Here is a 23,306-nt window from a genome sequence, read left to right as displayed (position 1 = left end):
TTACCAGTATAAATAACATTCTCCTGCCAAAAGAAATATTTTCTTTAAGGTTGATTTTAAAATAATGGAAATGAATCTAAGTTATTCTTTTAGTGCTTAAATTGGTAATATACTTGAATGTCATTTTAAAATCCGAGACCTCATGAATAGTCCATTGTTTTAGTTGGGATGGTGGGGGATTAGTCGCTGAGAGAGATTACATCCCTGCTGCTCACATGAGCTCATTCTTTTTGCGAAAATGGCCACCTTTGGAATGTTGGCTTATTGTGGGCATTGCCCTATGTTATGAGGCTAGGTTGCTTTTGATGGGCAACTCAACCCTTGAGGTTTCAATCTCTCTCATAGTGGAGTTACTCCAATTCTTACCAGTGTAAAAGGAGAATCAGGCCTTTGGTGTCCATATTAACTGGGATCTCCTTTATGTGGTACACTGTGCGCATTAGCATGGCAACCCAGGTTCTGTTCTGCCTTTTGCCCAGTGCAATCCCATTGCCGCCAATGGGTCTACATGTAATAAAAATGAGTGCAGAATTTGGATCTGTAAATTAATAAATTTCACAAAAAGATATATTTAAACAAACAAACAATACCCAAGCTCTCTGGGTCATGAAGCGGTCGGTGTACAAGCCTGTGGGTGAGATTTGGGTGGTTTTGCTGCAGAGTTGTGTGAAGTTCAAATACAGTCATTGGAGGGATTTTCGTTCATATGTGTGGGGTTCAATTTGTTCTGACATCCAATCCAAACTCTGAGCAGCAAATGTCAATGAAGTTAATAAGACACAGTGAAAGATCTAAATGGGCCTGATTCTCTCACAATGACACTAAGGCCCCTCTCTAGTGCACTGGCCGCAAAAAGGGGCATTTAAGTGAATGTAAATACAATCACAGTTGTGGAGAATAAATTATTGAAATCATAAAGTAGTTGTAAAAATTCCAAAAGCCTCACACCCACTGACATGATGCAACTTCTCCAGTCAGTCATGACATCCTTCTATAATTAGAGTGACCAGATAGTAAGTGTGAAAAATCAGGGTGTGGGACTGTCCCTATAAAATCAGGACATCCTGTCACCCTATCTACAATAACAGCATAAGATGTATTTAAACTAGTTGCTGTCTCCACAACACAGTTTGTCTCCACAAAGGGCTGAGTTCCCAAAGCAGTTATACACAAACACCTTAGGATTATACAGGATATGCACCCTTTCTTTGGAACAAGTGTAAGACACATTTTGCCCAGCTGAACAAAACAGACATGACTATGTGTTTCATTCAATGCTTGGGTGCTCTCTCGCTCCCCCTCTCCCCCCTCCGGTGCAGAAGTAGAGACCTATCTGGTATGGATCCCAAGGAAGCTTATTTGGGGTGGGCGGAAACCGATAGTTAGTCAACAAAGGGAAAATATAAAGAGGATTTAGCAGCTTAAAAGAGTGAAATGAGATATTTCATCTGAAAGTATTCTCTCTCCAGAAAGACACAGAGGCATCAGAGAGAGAGACTGGGCCTGGGTGACTGGGAAGATAAAGTGGTTACCAACAGAGGAATTCAAGGGGGCAGATAAATTTGGCTTTAACCAGCTTGATATGAGTGTGTGGGATGAGAAATCAGTTAGAGATGTGAAAGTGACTACAGGGGGAGGAGTCAGAGTGATCATGGACACAATGCTGTGACTGGATAAGAGATAAGAGGTTGTGCTCAAGAGATAAGGTGTAAATGGAGAAGAGAACTAGGGACAGAACTCTGAGGGACCCAACTGAGGGGGAAAAGGAATCATTAATGGGAAGGGAAATTGAAATATCATCTCAAGTGGCTGGAGAGGGAGGAAGAGAACCAAGAAAGCACTAAAGCCAGGAAAGACCAAGGCAAAGAGAGAACAGCTGTGTCACAGACAGCAGATAGCAAAGGAGACAGAAGATCATATTAGGCTAAAATGGAACTGCAGGGATTCCAGGTAGGATCAAAGGAGATAAAGTGAAGGAGGATAAAGTAGACAGCAAGGGGAGGTTGGAGATGGAGACAAGTGGAGTCAAGAGGTTTTCTTTTCAGGGAAACTGGAGTGTTTTTGAAAGCTAATGAAAGGAGCCAGGTCAGTGAAGATGACCATGCAGGAAGGGATTGAGAAGCTGCAGTTCCTAGATCCACTAATAGATAATGCACCACTAAAGGATTTATTAGGCATGCTGGATATAAAGTACAGCTAGTTTTGTGCTACTCACTTCAAAAAACAAACTTTGTGGCCTCTCTTTGGAAGGTCAAGTTATGCCTGAGAATTGAGCCTGCTCATATGCTACATTTGAGAGGCAGGAAACAATGGATAGCATATGGCGAACATTATACTGCACTGGCAAGTCTCACTGTGTGATATTCATGAGCTATCCAGCTCCATTTGTCATGTTTAATATGTTGGTGCAACAACTATAAATATGTGGTTGCTACACAAGTATCATTAGTCATTTTAATATAAGAGTGAAAATATATAAGCACAATACATCTTTTAATGCAGCCTGAGGGATACTTTATTGTGGAAGCTGAGGTAAATTTTAGTGCTGTTACGGGGGTCAGACTGACACCCTTAGTGAGTAAAGTGTTTTAGATACTCTGAAGGACAGGTGACTGCAGTGTGTATCGCTTGACACTGCTCTCACCAATCTGCTTCAATCTTGACTTGGAGAGACCAGCTGTAAGATTTAGTGCTTGATTGCTTTACTGAGATTATGAACAAAAGTGCCCGTTAGTGCTTATTGTTTGTATTGGGTTTGGAGGGAATAAGGAATGTAGGACACTCTTCCTTACCCCTCCTCCCCGCCCCCTGAAGGGAACTGGAAAGGGAAACCGTTCCAGTGGAAATTCCAGTTTCAGGTAGGTCAGTGTAGATGGTAACAACTCTTGGTCACTACACAGCTGCACTGGTTTTCAAACTGATAACCTAGAGGTGAGAGGCTCTCTATTCCTTTATTAACCTCCCGACTTATCAGCCTTACTGTAGCGTGATAGGACATCCCATGCTCACATTGGTACCAATATGGCATTGCATGATTTGCCTTCTCTGGACAAAAAAACATTTGAACGTAGAAACCCTGCCTTCAATAGATTGGCCCAAGTTGAGAAGTTATGACTTGACTCCCAGCTGCCCCAAAATTCAGCAGTGTGCTTGAGACCATCTATAAAGTTAACCTTACATTAGAGAGGGAAAAATGGACCATTGTGGAGTGAGTATATTGGCCACCAGCAGAAAATTTGGCCTGATGACTTAAATGTGCTGGTGTTATAACCTGGATATTCCACTGTAAGAATCTGATAACTAGAGTCCTGTCCTTAAAGCCTCTCAGTAGGGGCTTATCTTTAATTCTCCTTCCACGTATTACTCCGCAGTCTAAACCAGATAATCAGTTACAAATTCATATTACCTGAAAGAGCTGCCGAAAGAGCAGAGCAGGCTTTATATATAAACAATGAAATGGTTAAATCTTATGAACCCAGTTTGAATTCATTCAGGAACTGCATAGCGAATACTTTACTACTTATTCCTATGTGTCCAAGGTTGAAAGTGGTTCTCAGTAAATGGATCTCTTATAACACAATGGTCCACTTTCTTTGTATTTGTATTTTTCATTGAATCACTGTAACATCCTTTGAACCATTACTGAATTCATATCATAGTACTGGAGTTTTCACTAATTTGACTCAGAATTATCATCATATTAATGAGTAATGTAGTCTAGCAATTCAAATTGTAATACAGAACTACAGAAAACTCTAAATATAATAAAAGGTTCATATCTTATCAGGACAGGCACACTTTCCCCACATTTTGGCCAATTTCCAGTAGTACCTCTGAGCTGACTTGCTGGAAACCCGGTATAAGTGGGACAAGTAATCTTTTGGAAAAAAATTTTTTTTTGGCAGAATTCCTGTTTTCTGCTTGGTTTATTGTTCCTGGTGATGCTGTGAGTGAAAACTTCCCCACCCATCAGACAACTTTTAAAATAAAAAAACATTTCGAACCACTATTTCTATCAAACTAAAGTCAGATTTATTCTACATTGTTACTTTCCATGTTAACCATAAATAATTTGTTTGTGTGTTTTGTGATTTGACAGCAGTTGATTTGCATTGACTTTGAAATTAATCATTCTACAGCACACAGTGTCAAAATTATTAAAAATTTCCAATGTGCACATGTTTATTTTACTAATCATTAATAGGTATTAATGTCTTAGATTCCAATGCTTTACATGCTGATTACTCTAGAATGTTTGGTTTTAAAGTCACAAGAGTCCAGATCCTCAAAGGTATTTAGGTACCTAATGTTCATTGATTTCAAACCCTTGAGGAGCTGAGCCAAAGCCACTTGGGCGCTGTTACAAATAAACTGCATTACTACACATTGTAGCAGATCCTCAGGTGGTGTAAATTGGCACAGCTTCACTGAATTCAGTGGTGGGTGGCTATTTACACCAGCTGAGGATCTGGCCCCTAATATGATAGGTAGAACAGGGCTTCATGTATGCACAATCGATAATGTGATGTTTACACATAACTGCAGTGACATGTAATGCAAGTTTTATGTCTTGAGATTTATAAGCATTACAAAGGCAAAAATATCATTGTCAGCAAAATGTCATTGTATTTAGTTAATGGAAAAAAACCCTCACATTGAGGGTTTACATATACAGGGACAAATCCAAAAGTCCCTAATCAGGCAAAGTTTTGCCTGAATTACATCTCCAGGATTTGATCCTTTGTAATTAAAACATAAAGATTCTATATCTGAAACACATCTGTGAACGAAGAGCTGTGTATTTGCTTATTAACTGCCCAAAGTATCTTACCTTTGTTTAGCCAGAAGAGATGACTTAACAAAGCCCACTGAAGTATAAAGGGCTATTTTTTTTTAATGTTACTTTGTTTTTTATGAATAGATACAAAAAAAAAAAAAGGCAATCTTGGATTTTTCTTGAGAGAGAGAGAGAGAGAGAGAGAGAGAAAGAAAAACATGCAACTTGAAGCCTAGTGCCTGCAATGCTTGGAAGACATTATGATTAATTTTATACTTGGGTTTCCAGATGTTGGATTGTATCCCAACTTTTAAGGATTTCTAATGTTTAACAGGATATGTGCTGAGTATAGCATTTAACAGAGTTTTCTTTCATAAACCTAGGATCTAGGAGAAAAGGAGAATTCAGGAAAATATTGCAGACTGGGAGCTGAACCTACAATTCTTCCAGAAAAAATAGGATGAGCAAAACTGGATTGGTGCCTTATTTGTTTAGAAAGACTATGGATAGGCACAAAGTCCCTCATTTGAGCTGTTTGTGCACTGTCCTTTTGGTGCTCATTTGGACTGGCATCTCACTTGCCCAGAAGGATTGTACAGGAGTGGAGTGCAAGCAACTGGAGAACTGTATTGAAGAGGTTCTTGAGCCTGGTGAATGCTGTGCCTCTTGTTTGCAACATGGTTGTACTTGTGAAGGCTACCAGTACTACGACTGTGTCAACGTGGGATTTATGAATGGCAAAGTACCCGAAGGGCAATCTTATTTTGTGGACTTTGGAAGCACTGAATGCTCGTGTCCCAAGGGAGGAGGCAAGATCAGCTGCCAGTTTATGCTTTGCCCTGAGTTGCCCCCAAACTGTATTGATGCTGTACTACCAGCTGATGGCTGCTCTCAGTGTGGAAGAATAGGCTGCCTCCACGAAGGTCAGAAGTATGTAGCAGGCCATACGTTCCATATTCCTCCATGCAAGGTTTGCCATTGCCCAAATTCTGGAGGTGAACTGATGTGCTACCAGCTCCCAGACTGTGGTCCATCCACATTAAATCCTCAGAGCCCAACGGATACTGAAGAGAACGAACCGGAGAGGCACTATGACGATCCATACAGCTATGACCAAGAGGCACCCGAAGGAGACGCCACTCAGGTGGAACCTCCTACAAAACACAGGAACTCTGCAGCCCATACAGAAGAAGACAGCATTGGCCAAGAACAAAGTGAGGATTATGAGTACCGTACAATCAGCGTTACTTCCCCACCGTTGACTCAACCTGTTACACACGCTGAAGAAGCTGCTGTAGCAGTCAACATGCACACTCTGATTCCCCGTCCTGAACTTAACAGTACAATGGAACAAGAAGAGGAAAAGAGAGACCTAAGCACCACAATGCCACCCACAGTGCAGGTTCTGAGTGAAAAAGTAACTGTGACTAGCAGTGCTCCTGAGGAGCAAACAACTGCTACGATGGAGATGCCCACGCAAGCGGTAGAATCAGAGAGAAAATCAAAGGGGAAACAAGGGGAGAGAGGGAGACATGAACAAGAAGGATATGCTCGCCCTAAACCAAGAAAACACATGAGAAAAGATTATAAAGAGCAGGGGGGCGGTATATCTCCAGCTCTGAAAGAAACAAATGTAACCGTGTCACATGGTCACAGACCTTCCCATGAAAAGCATGGAGGAAATACTTTCCCCAAGGTCAAATTTAGTCCCACAACATCCCCTCCCATTGCTCTGAAAGAAGACCGTAGTCAGGCATCCCAAAAGCAGTCACAGACGCTTTATCGTTACCAACCTGAAGAAGAAGGAGACCCCAATTCTATTCATGCTGCTTCCAGGTTACCAGAAGGTAAGGCCTCTTTTTTTATTTACAGCATAGATGTTTTGTTGAGAATATTGAATCATTATATAAAAATGGCCCAGAAACATTGTTCTCTCCTTCTCACTGATACACACGTGCATGAAATCAAATAAATCTCCAATCTTCTTTTGTCTTTCTAAAAGAAGCAAGGATTGTTACCTGTTTAATTTGGCAGAATAGGTAGACTTCTACTGTTGTTTGCCTTACTTTAATTTCAGAGACTGGACAATGTTTTTTTCTGGTGTTTCAACCGCATTTCAGAGTAGGCATCGTTCATATACAACCCTTTCCCTTACCCCACTCATTACTGATGTTGAAATGACTTACTATGCAGAGAAGGAATCAGACATAGCTGGCTATTTGCCTGATTTGATTATCCACCTAAACAAAATCTTCGCTTTGACCATACTGATAAAAATCAATTGTTCTAGTATTCCTAGAAGACAAAGCAGGTATTAATACAAAAAAGTATTTACAGTAGTTGCTGCATGTGATGCTAATTTTTTAAATGTTGTCTAAACCTATTAATGCAAGAACTTTATAAATACGCTAGAATATATTGCCATGCAAGGAAGTAGTAGGAAGCAAAAGAAATACTGCATCTTTCTTGTCGTTTTTGGGCTAGAAGTTTTATGATGTTTTTGATCAGGGCTGGCAAGAGCACGTATTTCCTCTTTGCCTCTGGGTTCCTTTTGACATCTGTAATAAACGTTGATTATAAGCTTTATGCAGTGCTCATTACAGTAATGAATGCAGACTCCACTGCTGCAAATCAGTATGAATACAGCTCACATTTCTGATTCATTTTTCATCAAATCAAACGTAACATCATTTTTTTTTCATGATGTGGCACCAAATAGTCTCATGATGGTTTTTAATGTTATATTTCTTTGTTTCTTGTAAAATATCTGCAGTACAGGTAGCAAACGCTCATTAATCTGGGCCATGGTTTTCTTCACATGTCATCCAGGTAACATGCTGAACCACCTGTTCCCACTCTGATAAGAGGGGAACTGAGATCAGATCTAGATCCTGGGTTGAAACAGACATTATGGCACCTGTCCAAAATAAACTATATACACGATATGTGAATGGGCACAGTAACCTCTCCCTTTCCTGCCAATCTGAGAACCCAAGTACTTGCATTTTTCCTTTGTTTTTATTGCAAATGCTGATTTAATTGATTTAATCAGAGTGGGACCTTGTGTTTTCAAACTTAGAATAATATCCTGAACAACAGCAGTAGGCCAAAGGTCTTGTTCTGTATAAAAATCTATACATTGGCACCATAGATAAACACTTAAAGTGGCTAAGTAAACATAACACCTACAGAAGTGAATGCTTAGTACATAGCAGCAGAGTAATATGCACATTTTTAAAGGCACATCATTAACTTCTGACTTTAAAAAGTGATTTTGAAAGTAATTTTAGGTGCTGGGCCCACCTCCCTTACTCTGGATTTACAATCTCATTGTCTTTTTCTTTTCTTTTTAACATTTTTCTGAAAGATCAGAACCCACATGGGAATCTAGCTGTGACCCTCTGGGGGAAGCGTGAAAGTGCCTGTACAAGATGTACTGGCCACTGGGCAGATTAAAGATTGGGAAAGTAGAGCGCAAAGTGGAGAAAGAAAAAGCATTAATTATTTGTTAGTTTGGGATGAACTGTATAAGTCACTTCCAGACAATGAGCCATCCAAAAATTCATGCGAGTAAAACTGACACACCACCCTACACTATCATGTATTCTTTTGATAATGTTCATCAGTATAATACGTTTTTTTCCCTGTTCCTCTCTGTCTTCTTGCCAACACATCCCAGATATTATGGGTCTGAAACTCCAATGTTTTTCCACCATGTGTAGCCAGGTACATCTGTGTAAAGTGGAGTAACACACTACCTGATCTCAATGGTAGCCTCTTTGAACAGATGTAAATGATCATACAAGGTGCAAGGCCATTAGAAATCAGACCCTACTGTTAAAAGATTTCTGTTAATAAACAAGGGACATAAACCCAACTCCCTTTCTGTGCACAACTACAGGATCTTGGTTTAAAACCCAGCCACTGCATTTCTTCCATTTCACCCAAAGGAGTTGTAATAGATCGATGACTTTAGTATTAGGGTTATGCTTTATCCTTGGATCTGAATACAAATGCATTTTTATGGTCCTGAATGAACTTTAGAGCCATTTGGCATTTTGTCCCTGGTACAAATCCTTTCTGAAGAAAGCCTGAATGTGAATCCTAGTAATAAAACTTCATCTATTATCAAAATTACTTGTAGCCTAAGGCCAATTGTTCTCGCAGGCTGAAACTAAAACTTCAGCAGCAAGCCTTGCTCCGCCACAAAGTGATGTTTCGCCAACCCCAGGCTCTGCCTTCAATCTTTCAAAGTCCCCTGGAGAACCAAGAGTCTTACAAATTTAGGTTTGAACCTCTCCACAACCTTCCATAAAGAGTCTTGTGGCCTTTCCCACCAGAACATCATTCTCCTTTCGTCCTTGTTGCTGTCTTGAGAGAAGTCTCAATGCACACACACACAAGTACGTACATATGTACGTATCTGGTACCATAGCTGTATGGTTGTCAGCTGCCTGTGGAGAGGTTGACCATAACTCTCAGGAGGCCAGTATGGCTAACTGCTTCCTCAGGTGATTTTATTTAAACACGTTTCAATAGAATTGGCTGAATTTGAAGCCTGGATGTGGCTGATGGGGGAAACAGTTAATTTGCATGACATGGGCAATATGGATATTATGTCAACAGAGAACTTTCTAACCAAAGTAAGGAACATCCTAGCAGACCCTGAATATTACGTTCAATGGGGAGGTGGATGGATACCTTAAGGTGATGCTTGGCCCTTAAATAAATTAGTATTCCTCTCAAGATTTTGCAGTAGAAATATGAAAACCAGTAGTCTTTGTTCACAGCCTTTTTTGTTCAGATATAAATGATGCACCTTCATTGAGGTCAGCAGTGCTGAATTTGGCTTATGGAGTTGAAGCAGTTGCACAGACCCCATGTTTGTGTCAATAACCTAAGACTTTTCTTAAGACCAGTGTTAGGCAAGGCACAGAAGGCCAGCTGTTTCATGTTTCCCATGATAGTAGCTGATAGTAACATATTTCTAAAGACCTATTATAAAGCTACACTGTCCACAACTGGGAATGTCATTCGTCATGGTTAGGACCAATGTTACTGCCTGGGAACTAGGTTTTTTGTGTGGGTTTCTTTTGTTTCTGTTTTTTGTTTTAATTAGGATAGGTTGTGACTCATGAGCATAGCAATGTGTTTTGAGTAATAAAATACATATGTCCTATATTTTTGGTGACTCTTGAGCTAGACTGGCAAAGAACTTAGCCAGTGCTTGAAAGAAAATTTAATTTTGCATGTGGGTATAGAATGGAAACTTGAATTTGTTAGGTAGACTTGTAAATTAGAATAATCTGCCAGAACTGTCAGCTAATCTTTGCCTTTTCCCAGAAATCAAAATAAAGTATGCTGACTGCACCAATCAGATAATCTTGTTTTGAAGGGTCAATTTAAAAAACTGGGAGACAGATTAGCTGATTCCAAATTAGCTGCCACTGAAATCAGTGAATAAAGCAGTGCCACAAATACACTCACTTCTGCAGAGATTCTGATTCCCACATGGATTTTTATGGAACCTAAGCCCTATATGGATTTCTCAGGAATTTCTAAGCCTCCCATAGATAGGGCCAGATTCTCAGCTGGTGTAAATTGGCCTAGTTCCACTGAGGTGAGGATGTGGCCCATAGACTCTTGTGGAGTTTAGAAATCACTGGATTTATTGAAAGCAGAACGAGGACTGTCCTTCCATATCTCTTCCAGCAAATATGCAAATGATTCACCAACACCACATCACAACTCTTAGATATAATCCCTCCCCTACACCACCTACAGAAAGCTATACTTCCTCCTGGGCACTTCTACACCACCCAGGGACTCTTCTGGAACATCTAACGCCCCAATGGGGACTCCTTTGAAATCCTTAGAATCAGCTTAGTTAAAGAACTTTTTAAGGAGGCTTTGTATTCGTAGACCTAGTGGAGTTGAATCTGCTGGGCTGAAAGATTTTAAGATGGCTGTCTGCTTTATCTAGCACTGAAGAAATTTTGGTGTCCTACGAGAAAAAGATTGATATATGCTGATTAACACAGCTGAGTTTACCCACTTTTCATTCGGGAGTTAGGCTAATTTATCCACTTCTTTTAACCACTACACCACTAGTGGAGACAAAATGGTTTCATATGGCAGGAATGCCAGTACTTTCCTTTGACAGCGCCACAGAAACTAAGGAAATTCCCAGATGATAAACTTGAAGGTCAAGTTAAAGTTTTTAAAATTTGTATTAACCACTTAAAAAGAATTTTTTAAAAGAAGCAATAGACCTAGAAAACTGAAAATTTATAGAATTTTTAACAAAAAAATTGAAAAATATGGAAATATTGTTAAGGAAACACCAGATAAATTTAACCTTTAGTCTGCCACCTACATAACGTAGAGTCATGTCTAGAAAAAGTATTACAGCTAGTTGGCATCTTAAATGCCACATTTCTTAGTGGCTGGGAACATCTCAATTCTCTATATGGTTTGCCTATGTATTTAAATAAGTTGTGAACATTGTTACCAAAATCCCAATCATTTTACATAGCAAGTTACACACAGTTCAAGATCTCCACTCATCACAGGTAGCCCTGATGAACCAAATAACAAAATACTGCAGTGACTTATAAATACCCATTGTCTAACATGGGGGGAGGGTGAGAAATCCTAAATTAGGAATGTGGGATGGAGACTGGATACCAGAGGCCTGAATCACCAGTACTCTGAATATTTATTTACTCTGACACAGTTAGTGTAAAATCCTATCATTCTCATTTGGTAACATTTTATATCCACCTTGCACTGTGTAAATGATTATACAAGGTGAAGGTTAATGATGAATTGTGCGTTGTATTAAGACTGGGGGATAGAAGCTGGTCAGACTTGGGTGTATATATGAATGTGTAGTATGCATTTTTTTTTCCGAGTTTATTCTTAACTAAAATTTCCCATCTTCACAATCTGCATGTTTGTTTGTTTGTTTTCTACTTCAGTGTGTTTAAAGGTGTTTTTCCCTTAAAATTACTGCTATGTAACCTTAATGTCAACTGATTTACTTTTTTTTTCTGGGAATAATATTTATTTACTTACATCCCTGAGCCAGTGAAGGATACATTAAAAAAATCCTCATGCTTACAAGCAGGGCTTTGGAGCTGTGCTCCGGCTCCACTCCAGCTCCAGGCAAAAACCTGCAGCTCCGCTGCTCCGGAGCTGCTCCGCACTCCAGCTCCGGGCTCCACTCCAAAGCCCTGCTTACAAGCAAGTCCTCATACAAATATATTCTCGTGGCTTTTTCCAAGAGCCCAGAAATTTAAAGGAGGCTTCACAGAAACAAATGTTTCTATCAGTTGCAGGACAGCGTGTGAAGATGATGGAAATAAGCCTTCAGAAGTTGAAAGCACTTGGTGATCTTTCTGTTCTTCCTATTAACTGCCTCCAAATAACAGAATTCAGTGATGGTTGGTTTCCTGATGCCTTTGGTTAAAATTTTGGCTTCACTACTTACATTTTTTAGGTCTCGGTTTGGTTTTATCTGTAGTTTACTTTTCACGTCCTGAATCACTGCAGCCTCAAATGTAATCTCGGTAAGTACTATTGGTGGAAATAATGTGGCCTATTTTGTAATTTGCTGGTCAGAAACACTCTGTTTTTGGTTTGATGCTTGTTCTTTTTTTCACGCTTCAGTTGTTCATCTTTCTTTTAGTCTGAAATTTTGGTTTTAGAACACAGTGTCCCTTCTCCATGATGAATAGTATTTGGCCACAGGGTGGAAGTGCATGGTCCTAGCTCTCTGTAGTTTCATAGCTGAGCCATTTTGTATCCTATTTCAAAAGCATTCCTGTCTTAATTGTCTGTGGTAAGACCACAGTGGTATCGATTGGCCTAAAGTACTAACTGTAGCATGCAGACAAACCAACTGCAAACATATATAATAATATAAGATATAACATTGCATTACATCTGTGATTTGTTAGCTGGCATCTTTTAGGAGATGATTTACTGCATGTAATTGATGGGAGTTTTTATCCATGTGGTTGTCATTTAACTCTGTATGCTAATTTATTGGTATACTAGTTCCATGTTACTGTGAGATTTTGGTTAGTAAACTAAAGATCATTGTAAAGAACAAAGAGGTTTATTGACTACCATACAGCATTAGAGAGATAAGGTGGGTGAGGTAATAACTTTTATTGGACCAACTTCTGTTGGTCAGAGAGACAAGCTTTTGAGCTTACACAGAGCTCTTCTTCTGTGGAAGCTCAAAAGTTTGTTTCTCTCACCAACAGAGGCTGGTCTAATAAAAGACATTATCTCACCCACCTTGTCTCTCTAATATCCTGGGACCAACACAGCTACAACAACACTGCACACATACAGCATTTCCAGTTATCCACCAGGAAATGTATCAGAACTCTCAAAATATCCTGACACTGTATAATGCATCTGTGGACTCATTCGTAGAGAACCATGCGGTATTAGTGTAGAACCCAGTACCTTTGGTTCCATAAACACAGGCCTGGAATGCTTCAGCTAAATAAGGTCTTTTGGCTGTTGTAAGTCATAGGGTTTTTAATCCTTTGTAGGTCTTTTTGCTCACTAGAGGGCAGTAGTAGACATACACGTGTATTATAGAGGGATATCATCTGTTTTTGTGAGTGTGAAACCAAAATCCTAGTCAGCAGATAATTCCAGGGTATTACACTGGCCTCAACCACTGGAGAAGAAATGTGCTTTAGGAGTCTGGTAGTCAGGGGCCCTATTTCTAGCTCAGTCATTAACTTACTACGTGATCTTGGGCAATTCTCTGTACCTCAGTTTTCCCATTTGCAAAGCAATCAGAATGACACCAATTTTGGAGTGGTGCAAATACTTTGATAGCCTGAGGTGAAAAACTTTCTGAAAGTGCAAAATATTATTACTACTCGCCCACCTTCAAAGAGTCTGTTAATGTTTTGCTTTCTATCACATTGTTTCTTTAAATTCTTGTCTATGCTGCTGCCACTTCTCTCCTGGATTTTTTTTTACTTATCTCTGCGTACGTTGTGTCTCCTTAGTTTATATTCATGATCCATTCTTTCTTCAGCAGTATGTTAGACCTTCTGCAGTTCCCATATCAAATGCTAATTAGTGCATTCCGGAAGGATTTCTTGTTAAGATAGATAAAATACAAGTAACTACTCAGCTCAGAAAGTATAAATTAATTACTCAAGCACTTTTACAACTAGCGGGGAGGAGGAAAACGGATTTTCTTTAGACTGTATCCTGCACAAAACATTTAACACTGATCTAGTGCTGTAAGTTACTGTGATGGTAACCAAAAAAAAAAAAAAAAAAAAAGTGTTAATGGTCTCCTCTTCTTGCCACATTTTCTGTTTCCTCTTCCTCCAAAAGTTATGTACGCAGGAGGGAGGGATAAAACATCTTAAAAGCTGTTGCTGTCAAGTTTTATTACTATTTTTCCAGTCATTTCCATTTGCCTACTTTTTCTGCCAGTAGAGTGTTGGTTTTTGAATAAATGTAGCTCAGATAGCAAACACCCTTGCTGTGAATGTTTTATGGAATTTTTTTTGACAGTCTGTATAGCAACTTTGCATTCAGTTTGTGGAACCAGCATCTTTCAGACCATGTGCATGTCTCCATTTTAACCTCTTCCCCCTCCCCCCAATTATGAATGAATTTATTGTCATTCCTAAAAATTTAACAATAGTTCGAACATAAGAACTACCATTCTGGGTCAGACCAAGGGTCCATCTAGCCCAGTATCCTGTCTTTCAACAGTGGCCAATGCAGTGTGCTTTAGATGGAATGAACAGAACAGGTATTCATCAAGTGATCCATCTCCTGTTGCCCATTCCCAGCTTCTGGCAAACAGAGGCTAAGAACACAAATAGTTGATGTCCATCTGTAGAAAACTGCACAAGGTAAATATTTGTAAGGCAAGATCTTGAGATGAAAACAACATGCATTGTATACAATTTTTGGCCAGTTATGAAATACTATCAAGCACCTTTAGGATAATGCTGGGATAGAAAAGGTGCAATAGAGGGGCTGGTGGAGAAGGTGTTAAAAATCAGGAAGAAAAGATGGATTTGGCCTTTATAGCTAGAGCCCTGCCAATCTGTGGCTATCTGTAGATCATTTTTGCGGATTGGGGATTGAATGCAGATACAAATTTTGTATCCGCGCAGGACTCTATTCATAGCTAAAGAGGGTGGGGTCGAGGGAAGCGTAGTAGATTATATAAAATAAAGTCTGCAACAAAACCTTCATGAAAGTTTTATAAACATACAAATCTAACATTTCTAGTGCTAATGTATAGAAGCAGCAGTTAAGTGAGTGAATACTACAAAAAGGGTTCTGCAAATATGAAGTCTAATATTGTAACCAATTTGCTTCACTGAATACCAGATCATACTTAGCATTTACATTAACTATTTTGGGCCTAATTCTGCAATCTTTGCTCACTAAAAATTCTCAGTGATTAGAGGAGTACTCCAAGGTTGAGCCCTTAATTATGAAAACTAAGGAATACAATTTATCATAAAAATAAGTAAAATCTGCAGGCCAGATCTTCAACTGGTATAGATCAATATAACTCCATGGGGCTGTGATTTTAAACAGTTATTTCTCAGACTAGTTAGGATTTTGAGATGAGTTGCAAAGTAAGGTCATTGAAGAAAATATCATCAATGCGTTTAACAGAGAGGTTGACATATTTATAGAGAGGAAATTAGATTGAGATACTATAAAATTAGAGGAGGACTTCAAGGAGGGCAGGCACGTTGGTCTAAGTGGTGTTCAAAAATTTATGCTGATGATTTAAGAGAGAACTGGATGCAGTTAGCAGGGAAAAAGGAGAAAAGGAAACATATTTTTCAATGCAAAAATGCCATATACTGTAACTATTGGCTGTTCCTATGGTTTCAGTTAGTGCATAGTGCTATTTTTCCTGCACCTCTCCATAGACTCTTGCCTTAGTTCTCCTACTGCAGATACCCCAATGTAGAGGAGTGCTCAGGGAGTATAAAGTATAGCTAACTTTGACACAAACCCTCTCCACAGCACCGGAGTTGAGGAGGAGCAGATTATTTTAATTTCTTTTTATTAGATGCTCTTGTGCCTTTTGACCCATGAGATGAACCAGTCTTTCCACCTCCACCTGTCTAATGCCACGTTTCTTGCTCTGTTATAGTCTGTTTCAATGACAGAGGCATCTTTCTTGATTTTTTTTTTTTTAATATGTCATCTGTTGTCCTCCCCTTTCCCTCTTCCACCGGGTGGTATCTAATCAAGGACTTGTCTAGGAATACAGTTTTTTGGCATCCGTACAATACGTCCAAACCACTCTACTCTCTTGTGTCTACTCTCTGCTGGCCAGTCCTTTGTAACACAGCAGGGTCGGTTTCCAGTGGATACCGAGTGTTCTTTGCAAGCATCTCTGATGGAATGCATTTAGTTTCCTGTTGTGGGTTTCTAGCATTTGCCAAGTTTCAGAAGCATATAACAATGTGGGTATCACAATAGCATCCTATAATCATTGGACTGGAAGGGACCTCGAATGACAATCTAGTCCAGTCCCCTGCATGCATGGCAGCTCTCAGTATTATCTAGACCATTCCTGACTGGTGTTTGTCTAACCTGTTCTTAAAAATCTCCAATGATGGAGATTCCACAACCTCCCTATGCAATTTGTTCCAGTGTTTAACCACCCTGACAAGAAATTTTTCCTAATTTCCAACCTAAACCTCCTTTGCTACAATTTAAGCCCATTGCTTCTTGTCCTATCCTCAGAGTTTAAAGAGAATAATTATTCTCCCACCTCCTTGTAACAACCCTTTTTGTACTTCAAAAATGCTATCACATCCCCTCTGTCTTCTCTTCCCCAGACTAAACAAGACCATTTTTTTCAGTCTTCCCTCAAAGGGCATGTTTTCTAGACCTTTAATCATTTTTGTTGCTCTTCTCTGGACTTTCTCCAATTTGTCCACATCTTTCCTGAAATGTGGTGCACGGTACTGGACACAATACTCCAGTTGAGGCCTAATCAGCACAGAGTAGAGCAGAAGAATTACTTCTCGTGTCATGCTTACAACACTCCTGCTAATACATCCCAAAATGATGTTTGCTTTTTTTGCAACAGTGTTACATTCTTCACTCATATTTAGCTTGTGGTCCCCTATGACCCCCAGACTCCTTTCCGCAGTACTCCTTCCTAGGCAGTCATTTCCCATTTTGTATGTGTGCAACTGATTGTTCCTTCCTAAATGGAATACTTTGCATTTGTCCTTATTGAATTTCATCCTATTTTTTTCAGACCATTTCTCCAGTTTGTTCAGATAATTTTGAATTTTAATCCTATCCTCCAAACCACTTGCAACCCCTCCAAAGCACTTGCAACCCCTCCAAGGTATCATCCACAAACTTTATAGGTGTACTCTCTATGCCATTATCTAAATCATTGATGAAGATATTGAACAGAACCGGAACCCACACATTATGGCCTTCCAGCATGACTGTGAACCACTGATAACTACTCTCTGGGAATGGTTTTCCAACCAGTTTTACACCCACCTTATAGTAGTTCCATCTAGGTTGCATGTCCCTAGTTTGTTTATGAGAAGATCATGCGAGACAGTATCAAAAGCTTTAATAAAGTCAAGATATACCATGTCTACTGCTTCCGCTCTATCCACAAGGCTTGGTACCCTGTCAAAGAAAGCTATCAGGTTGGTTTGACATGATTTGTTCTTGACACATCCAGGCTGACTGTTACTTATGTGGACAGTCATGAAGGGGAGGAGTAGCCAGAGCTCATTGTGCTCTGGCTACACTCAGTTGGCTGATCGTCATTTAGGGATTATTGCCAGGTGGCACAAATTAGAGCAATTCCCAGGCTGCTGTAGGCTGTGCTAGGGCAGAGAATGAAGAAGCAGAATGCAACAGAGAATCTGATCCTGCTTCTTTGTAATTTTGAAGGCAGTAAGAACTAGAATGCAAGTGTCATGATCACTTCTCCTCTTTCCCCTCACTTGCCTTCCCTACTATAGCTGAAAATTGTCCAAGAATGTGAGCAGGGGCTGATGGTCAATAACGCTGCCAGTAGGGTGACCAGACATCAAGTGTGAAAAATCGAGACGGGGTGGGATGTGTGACGTTATGAGTATAATATAATATCTCATTGAAAGGTGACAGGGCCAGAAAGAGTTAATTAACTCAGACTGACCTGACCCATGGCTGAACTGTAGAGACAGATTAGGAAGATATGTAAATTAAGAGAGCTTTGAAATGTAAGTCTGCATTGTTAGAGATAGAAGGGTAGATAATAATTATAATAGGAGATATCCTATCTCCTAGAACTGGAAGGGACCCCAAAAGGTCATTGAGTCCAGCCCCCTGCCTTCACTAGCAGGACCAAGTACTGATTGTGCCCCAGATCCCTAAGTGGCCTACCTCAAGGATTGAACTCTCAACTGTAGGTTAGCAGGCCAATGCTCAAACCACTGAGCTATCCCTCCCCCCACATGTTTGCTTAGGTTTTGTGATGTAAGCAAACAAGATCAAAAAAGGAATATTAACATTTATGATGATACTTGAGTGGAATAGTATTACTGTCTATATGTCTCTTTGAAGGTTGTGGTAACCTGTATCTGAACTGTTTAATGGATAAATTACCCTGTGCTAATTGCCAGGATGTTTGGAAGAAGGAGAGTTAGGCCTATTGTTTTCTCAGGCAGAAAGGCTGCTGGAAATGTATAAGAACCCTGGTACATGATTCTACTTGGTCTCAAATCTGCTCTGGGTTTCAAGATGGGGAAACCTTAAGCCATAAGGATTGAGATCTCCAGTCATTGACTGAAGCCACCCTGAATATGGACATTGGACTATAACCTATAGACTATATCTAAAAGGACTTTTGGCAACTACAAGCTCACCTCTGCTATGTATCTGATCCTCAAGAATTGAATTAGTCTGTCTGTATATTGATCTTTTAATCAACACTCTCTCTCTTTTCTTTTTTAATACATTTTAGCGTAGTTAATAAGAATTGGCTATAAATGTGTATTTTGGGGAAGATCTAAGTTATAATTGGACCTGGTTATGTGGCTGATCCTTTGGGATTGGAAGAACCTTTTCTTTTATATGATGAGATAAGATTTTCAGTAATCATCATCATATCTGACAGGTTTGTCTGGATGGAAGCCTGAGGCTGGGTACTTTAAGGGAACTGCGTTGTTTGGACTTCTAAGTAACCAGTGAGGTACTATAGAAGCTGTTTTGTGCTGCCTTGGTAAATCTAAGTATTGGAATATCCACCAGCGTTTGGGGTTTGTCTGTCCCGTTTTGTTTGCAGTTCACCCTGATTGAGTGACCTCAGCTGGCTCCCATGGGCAGCATCGTCACAGGGGGTAATAGGAGCCTATATAAGAAAAAGACCCCAAAATCGGGACTGTCCCTATAAAATCGGGACATCTGGTCACGCTAGCTGCTAATGGCAGGAGAGCAAAAGAAATGGCCAGCCCTGGAATGATCCAACCCTCTGCACAGTGGCACACATTAATAAGACAAGTATTTTAAAGTGCCCGTGTGTAACGTCAACAGACCCCCGGTTGTCGGTGGGCGGGATCAAGCTGAGGACTTCTGGAACTTAGTGCATGAGCCTGTACTGCATGAGCTAAAAGCCAACGGGCTGTTAGCTAACACTGTAGGGCAGACTCATTTAACTCTCTCTTTCTCTCGTTCTAAGTGGTCTCGGTGCCACTAGATGGGACAGAACGCCACACCAGGAGGTGTGTGGGTTACATATGCACACTAAAAGATGGTGTAAAAGCAAAGCAAAATATATCTAAAATGAAATGTGTAGTATTGAGTTCATGCCTATATATACAGTGGAACTAAAATCTCCATTTCCTAAAGTGAATGTCCTCATTGAGACAGGCACTGTGACAGCACAAAGAATGATAAAGTTTCTCTACAGTCAATGGGCTAGATCCTCCACATCCCACACCTGATTCTGGAGGCTGCTAGGAGTGGGTAAACCCCTAGTGCACGTGAGAAAAGCTTTAGGGCTGCTTTCAGTTGCAATGGCTTGGAACAGGTCACAAAGGCCCATTATGCTGGCAGGACTCCAGTGCAGTGTGCTCCAGCCATGCTCTTGTCTGGGAAGCAGGGTGACAGAGCAAGCTTTATCCCACTTACTGGTTCTTACACAGGGGCAATCTCTAGCTGTCCTGTTAGGGTGGTGCAAAGCAGGCTTGGCCTATGCCTGGATCTGGCCCAACAACACTCAGGCGCGCTTTCAGAATAGCGATCGTTTGTGGAAGCTAAAACAGGCAGCACCAAAAGGCATGAAAGATGCTAAGGATGGGATTTTTCAAAAGAGCTCACCATTGGCCTAACACTGCTCCCACTGAAGCAAATGGCTAAACTCCCACTGCTTTCAGTGGCTGAGGCTAAGGGCTTTTCACAACCCTGCCGTAGAACTTTAACTACCAGGTTCAGAGCAGGCGAAGTCTAATTTAAATTTGGGTGGAAACCTTTCCAGAGTACGTAGCCAGCTGCTGTGGACACTGCCATCCATTTAATGTAAGTATGCAGTGTTGTCAGCATCCAAAAGGGTGCAATTCCTGCCAACTAAAAGTGTTGCCTTTATCTTTGGCTGTCTGGATATCTCACTACGTCATTTGCTGCTAGGCTGGCTATATTTTGGGTGACTGTAGCAGGCCACGTGATCATCCAGCAGACTGATTGCTTTCCAACTAGCCTTGGTCAAACTTTCCCCTCAGAGTTACATTCAACATGTATTTTAAAACAATAATATGCGATATATTTGGACACCTTCCTCCATCTTTGAATTAAATTTTTATGAATGTTCTCATCTGTTACTGGCTCTGTTCCATTCATCCCATGCTGCCCCTTTTCTCTTTTCTGAACCAGAGTTTTTGGCTCTGTATATAATATTTGAAATGAGTAGGATGTATCATTTGCAGCTTTACCAATATGTGCTTTGCCCACTGTGATGTGCAATACCCTCACCAGGGGTTGCTTACATTATCAGACACCCTCAGGTTTCTAGAGCAGTAATCTATATGGAGAACATGCTGGAGGCTTTCCTCTTGGAGATAAGGGTGGTCTAGTGGCTAGGGCCCTAGTCTGGAACTCAGGAGACTGAGGTTCAACTTCCTGCTTTGCCACAGACCTCTTGGGTGAGCCCCCTAGGGTGTATTTGCAAAGATAGGTACCTAAAGATGCAGCTAGGTGTCTAGTGGCATTTTCAAAAGCATTGAATTTCAGTAGGAGTTAGGCGCATCCCCTGCTTACATGCTTTTGGAAATGCCATTAGGTGCCTATCTGTATCTTCATGCACCTAAAGATCTGTGAAAATCTAGCCCTTAGCCTGTCAGTGTCCTCTGTAAAATAGGGATCATAGAACTTCCCTGCCTCACAGGGGTGTTGAGGATAAAAACATACAGATTGAGGCATTCAGATACCGTGGCAGTAGGACCCTACAAGTAACTAATGTGTAAATTAGAAGGTGGGACACACATGCTTGCTTTGTACCTGTTCAGATTCTTTCTAGCCTTGCCTTGGTTAAATTTAGTTTCAAGAGCAACTTTTCTCTTAGCTATCGAGTTGATATGATGTAGTTTGACTTGTCATCCATTGGTAGATGTGTACACATTTGCATAGAGTGTATTTTCCTCATTGCAGTTCAAGGAGTCAATATTATTCATTTGGCTGGAGTTTTCTTATACGGAAACTCACTTTGTGGTATGTGTTGGTATCGCGGGTAATTGCAGGGAATGTCTTAAGAAAAAGTTGATGAGACACAGAATGGAATATTCAGAAGGAACTGGGAAGCTTTACTTCTGTGATACCAAAAATCTGCATTCTTCAGTACAGACTGTCGATGTCATCTAAAAATGCTGCTGCTGGTTGGAATTCACCTCTGTGCAAAGGACCCATCGCATTTTGGTGCATGAGAATGCACACAGGTGGCTAGTGAGATTTTCAGAAGTACCTAAGCAATTTAGAGGCCTAACTTCCATCTGTTTAGCCACTTTGTAAATCTCACTAGGAACCTAATAGCTCTTGAAATCTGGTCCCGTACCCCTATTTTGAGAGCTTAACTAGGCCTTCTGCACAGGAGTGGATTTCATCCATAACGAATACACAGTCTGCAAGAGGCACATTCTGGTTCTTAAGAAAGAAGCATAATTTGAGCTGAAGGTAAAATATGGATAGAAGTAAACTATGAAAATAATGAGATGATGAAATTTTGTTGTAATAGCAAAGTGGCCAATTAAAAAGAAAGTATTGGGCTTGTCATGTTTCTAGTTTCCTTTTACTCTGCCTTCTTTATATCCATCTATAGTGTGTGTCTGCGAGAGACTTACCTTGAAACATATATATTTTAAGAAAATAGTATTTAAATATGATTTTCTGCAGTACAATAGTATTTGGTGTGGTGTATTAAAATCAATCTCTGAGAGTTTAAAAATGACCCTGAGAAGAATTCCTTACAAGAAAGAGACGAATGTAACTAGTATTCTGTGATGTGAATTTTGTGAGACAATAACTCTTTGAACAGTTTCAGATATGTAGGCCAAATAAACCTAATATGCTTAATCGTGAAAGGTGCTGTAATTCCATTACCCTGGGCCTTTCAGAGAGCAATATATCTTACCTCTCAGGGCTTTTTAAGTAACAAGCCAGCAGTAATTGGAATTTTACAAGGGTCCTCAAGTGTGTATGGGTTTCATGTTTTATTTACTATCCCCAATGTGTCTGTGTTCTCCCAGAGATGACCAGTTGCTTTCCAGAGCCACCTTGAGAAACCATTGGTGTCGTTCATGGCACTAAGCCAGAGTCCTTAGGGGAAAGACAAAGTAATTATGTTATCATTAGGAACAGCAAACCTCCACTGCACGGTATCCCCTTTCCTGCCTTTGTCTAGAGGTACTGGGAGCCATTGTTATAGGGCATTAATTCTCTCTGTGTGAAATACATAAAGGAGATGTTTGTGTTTGATTTACATTATGTATTAAATGGCAATGACTCAAACAAGTTAAAAAAATTGGCTGCATGTTTGCATGAGAGCAAATAAACTTGAAAATAGTGATGCCATAGAATCTCTGGGATTGGGGGTTATTCCCCCTAAACTTTAAATGAAATTCACAGGATGTTACTTTAGAATGTATAAGTAGGACACATTTTGTTCATTTCTTTAGTCCTACAGGAATAATTTCTGTCTTGAATGGTGTCTTGAAAATCTTTATGCCTTGAGCAGTGCTTAATTTGTAATGAAAGAGGTGCCAGGGCTCAAGCAATTAGGTGCTGGGACTCAAACAATTGTTTTTTACTTTCATAACTGATGCGGCAAGCCCAGAGGTGCTGGGGCTATGAATTGCCAAGCTTAGAGGTGCCATGGCAAGCCCTGGCAGAAATTAAGTACTGCCATTGAGAAAGGAGCCTTTCTGTAGTAAGGAAAATATATATGACAATAGTCTTCCCCCTGCATTGTTATGTGAAGTGGTTGCTTTTT

General features: G+C 40.1%; 1 protein-coding gene across 3 annotated transcripts in view; it reads left to right on the top strand.

The window, feature by feature from the left end:
• FBLN2 (fibulin 2) overlaps positions 1 to 23,306 on the top strand; it is a 187,810-nt gene that overhangs the window by 44,387 nt on the left and 120,117 nt on the right. For all 3 annotated transcript variants that reach the window (XM_054034201.1, XM_054034202.1, XM_054034200.1), the window contains exon 2: positions 5,161 to 6,624. In XM_054034201.1, the coding sequence (XP_053890176.1) occupies positions 5,238 to 6,624 (1,387 nt within the window). In that variant the 5' untranslated portion in view covers positions 5,161 to 5,237. The remainder of the gene's footprint in view (positions 1 to 5,160; positions 6,625 to 23,306) is intronic.

Source organism: Malaclemys terrapin, chromosome 7, assembly GCF_027887155.1.
Source record: "Malaclemys terrapin pileata isolate rMalTer1 chromosome 7, rMalTer1.hap1, whole genome shotgun sequence".
Lineage (NCBI taxonomy): Eukaryota > Metazoa > Chordata > Testudines > Emydidae > Malaclemys > Malaclemys terrapin.
This window is presented reverse-complemented; position numbering and strand designations above follow the sequence as displayed.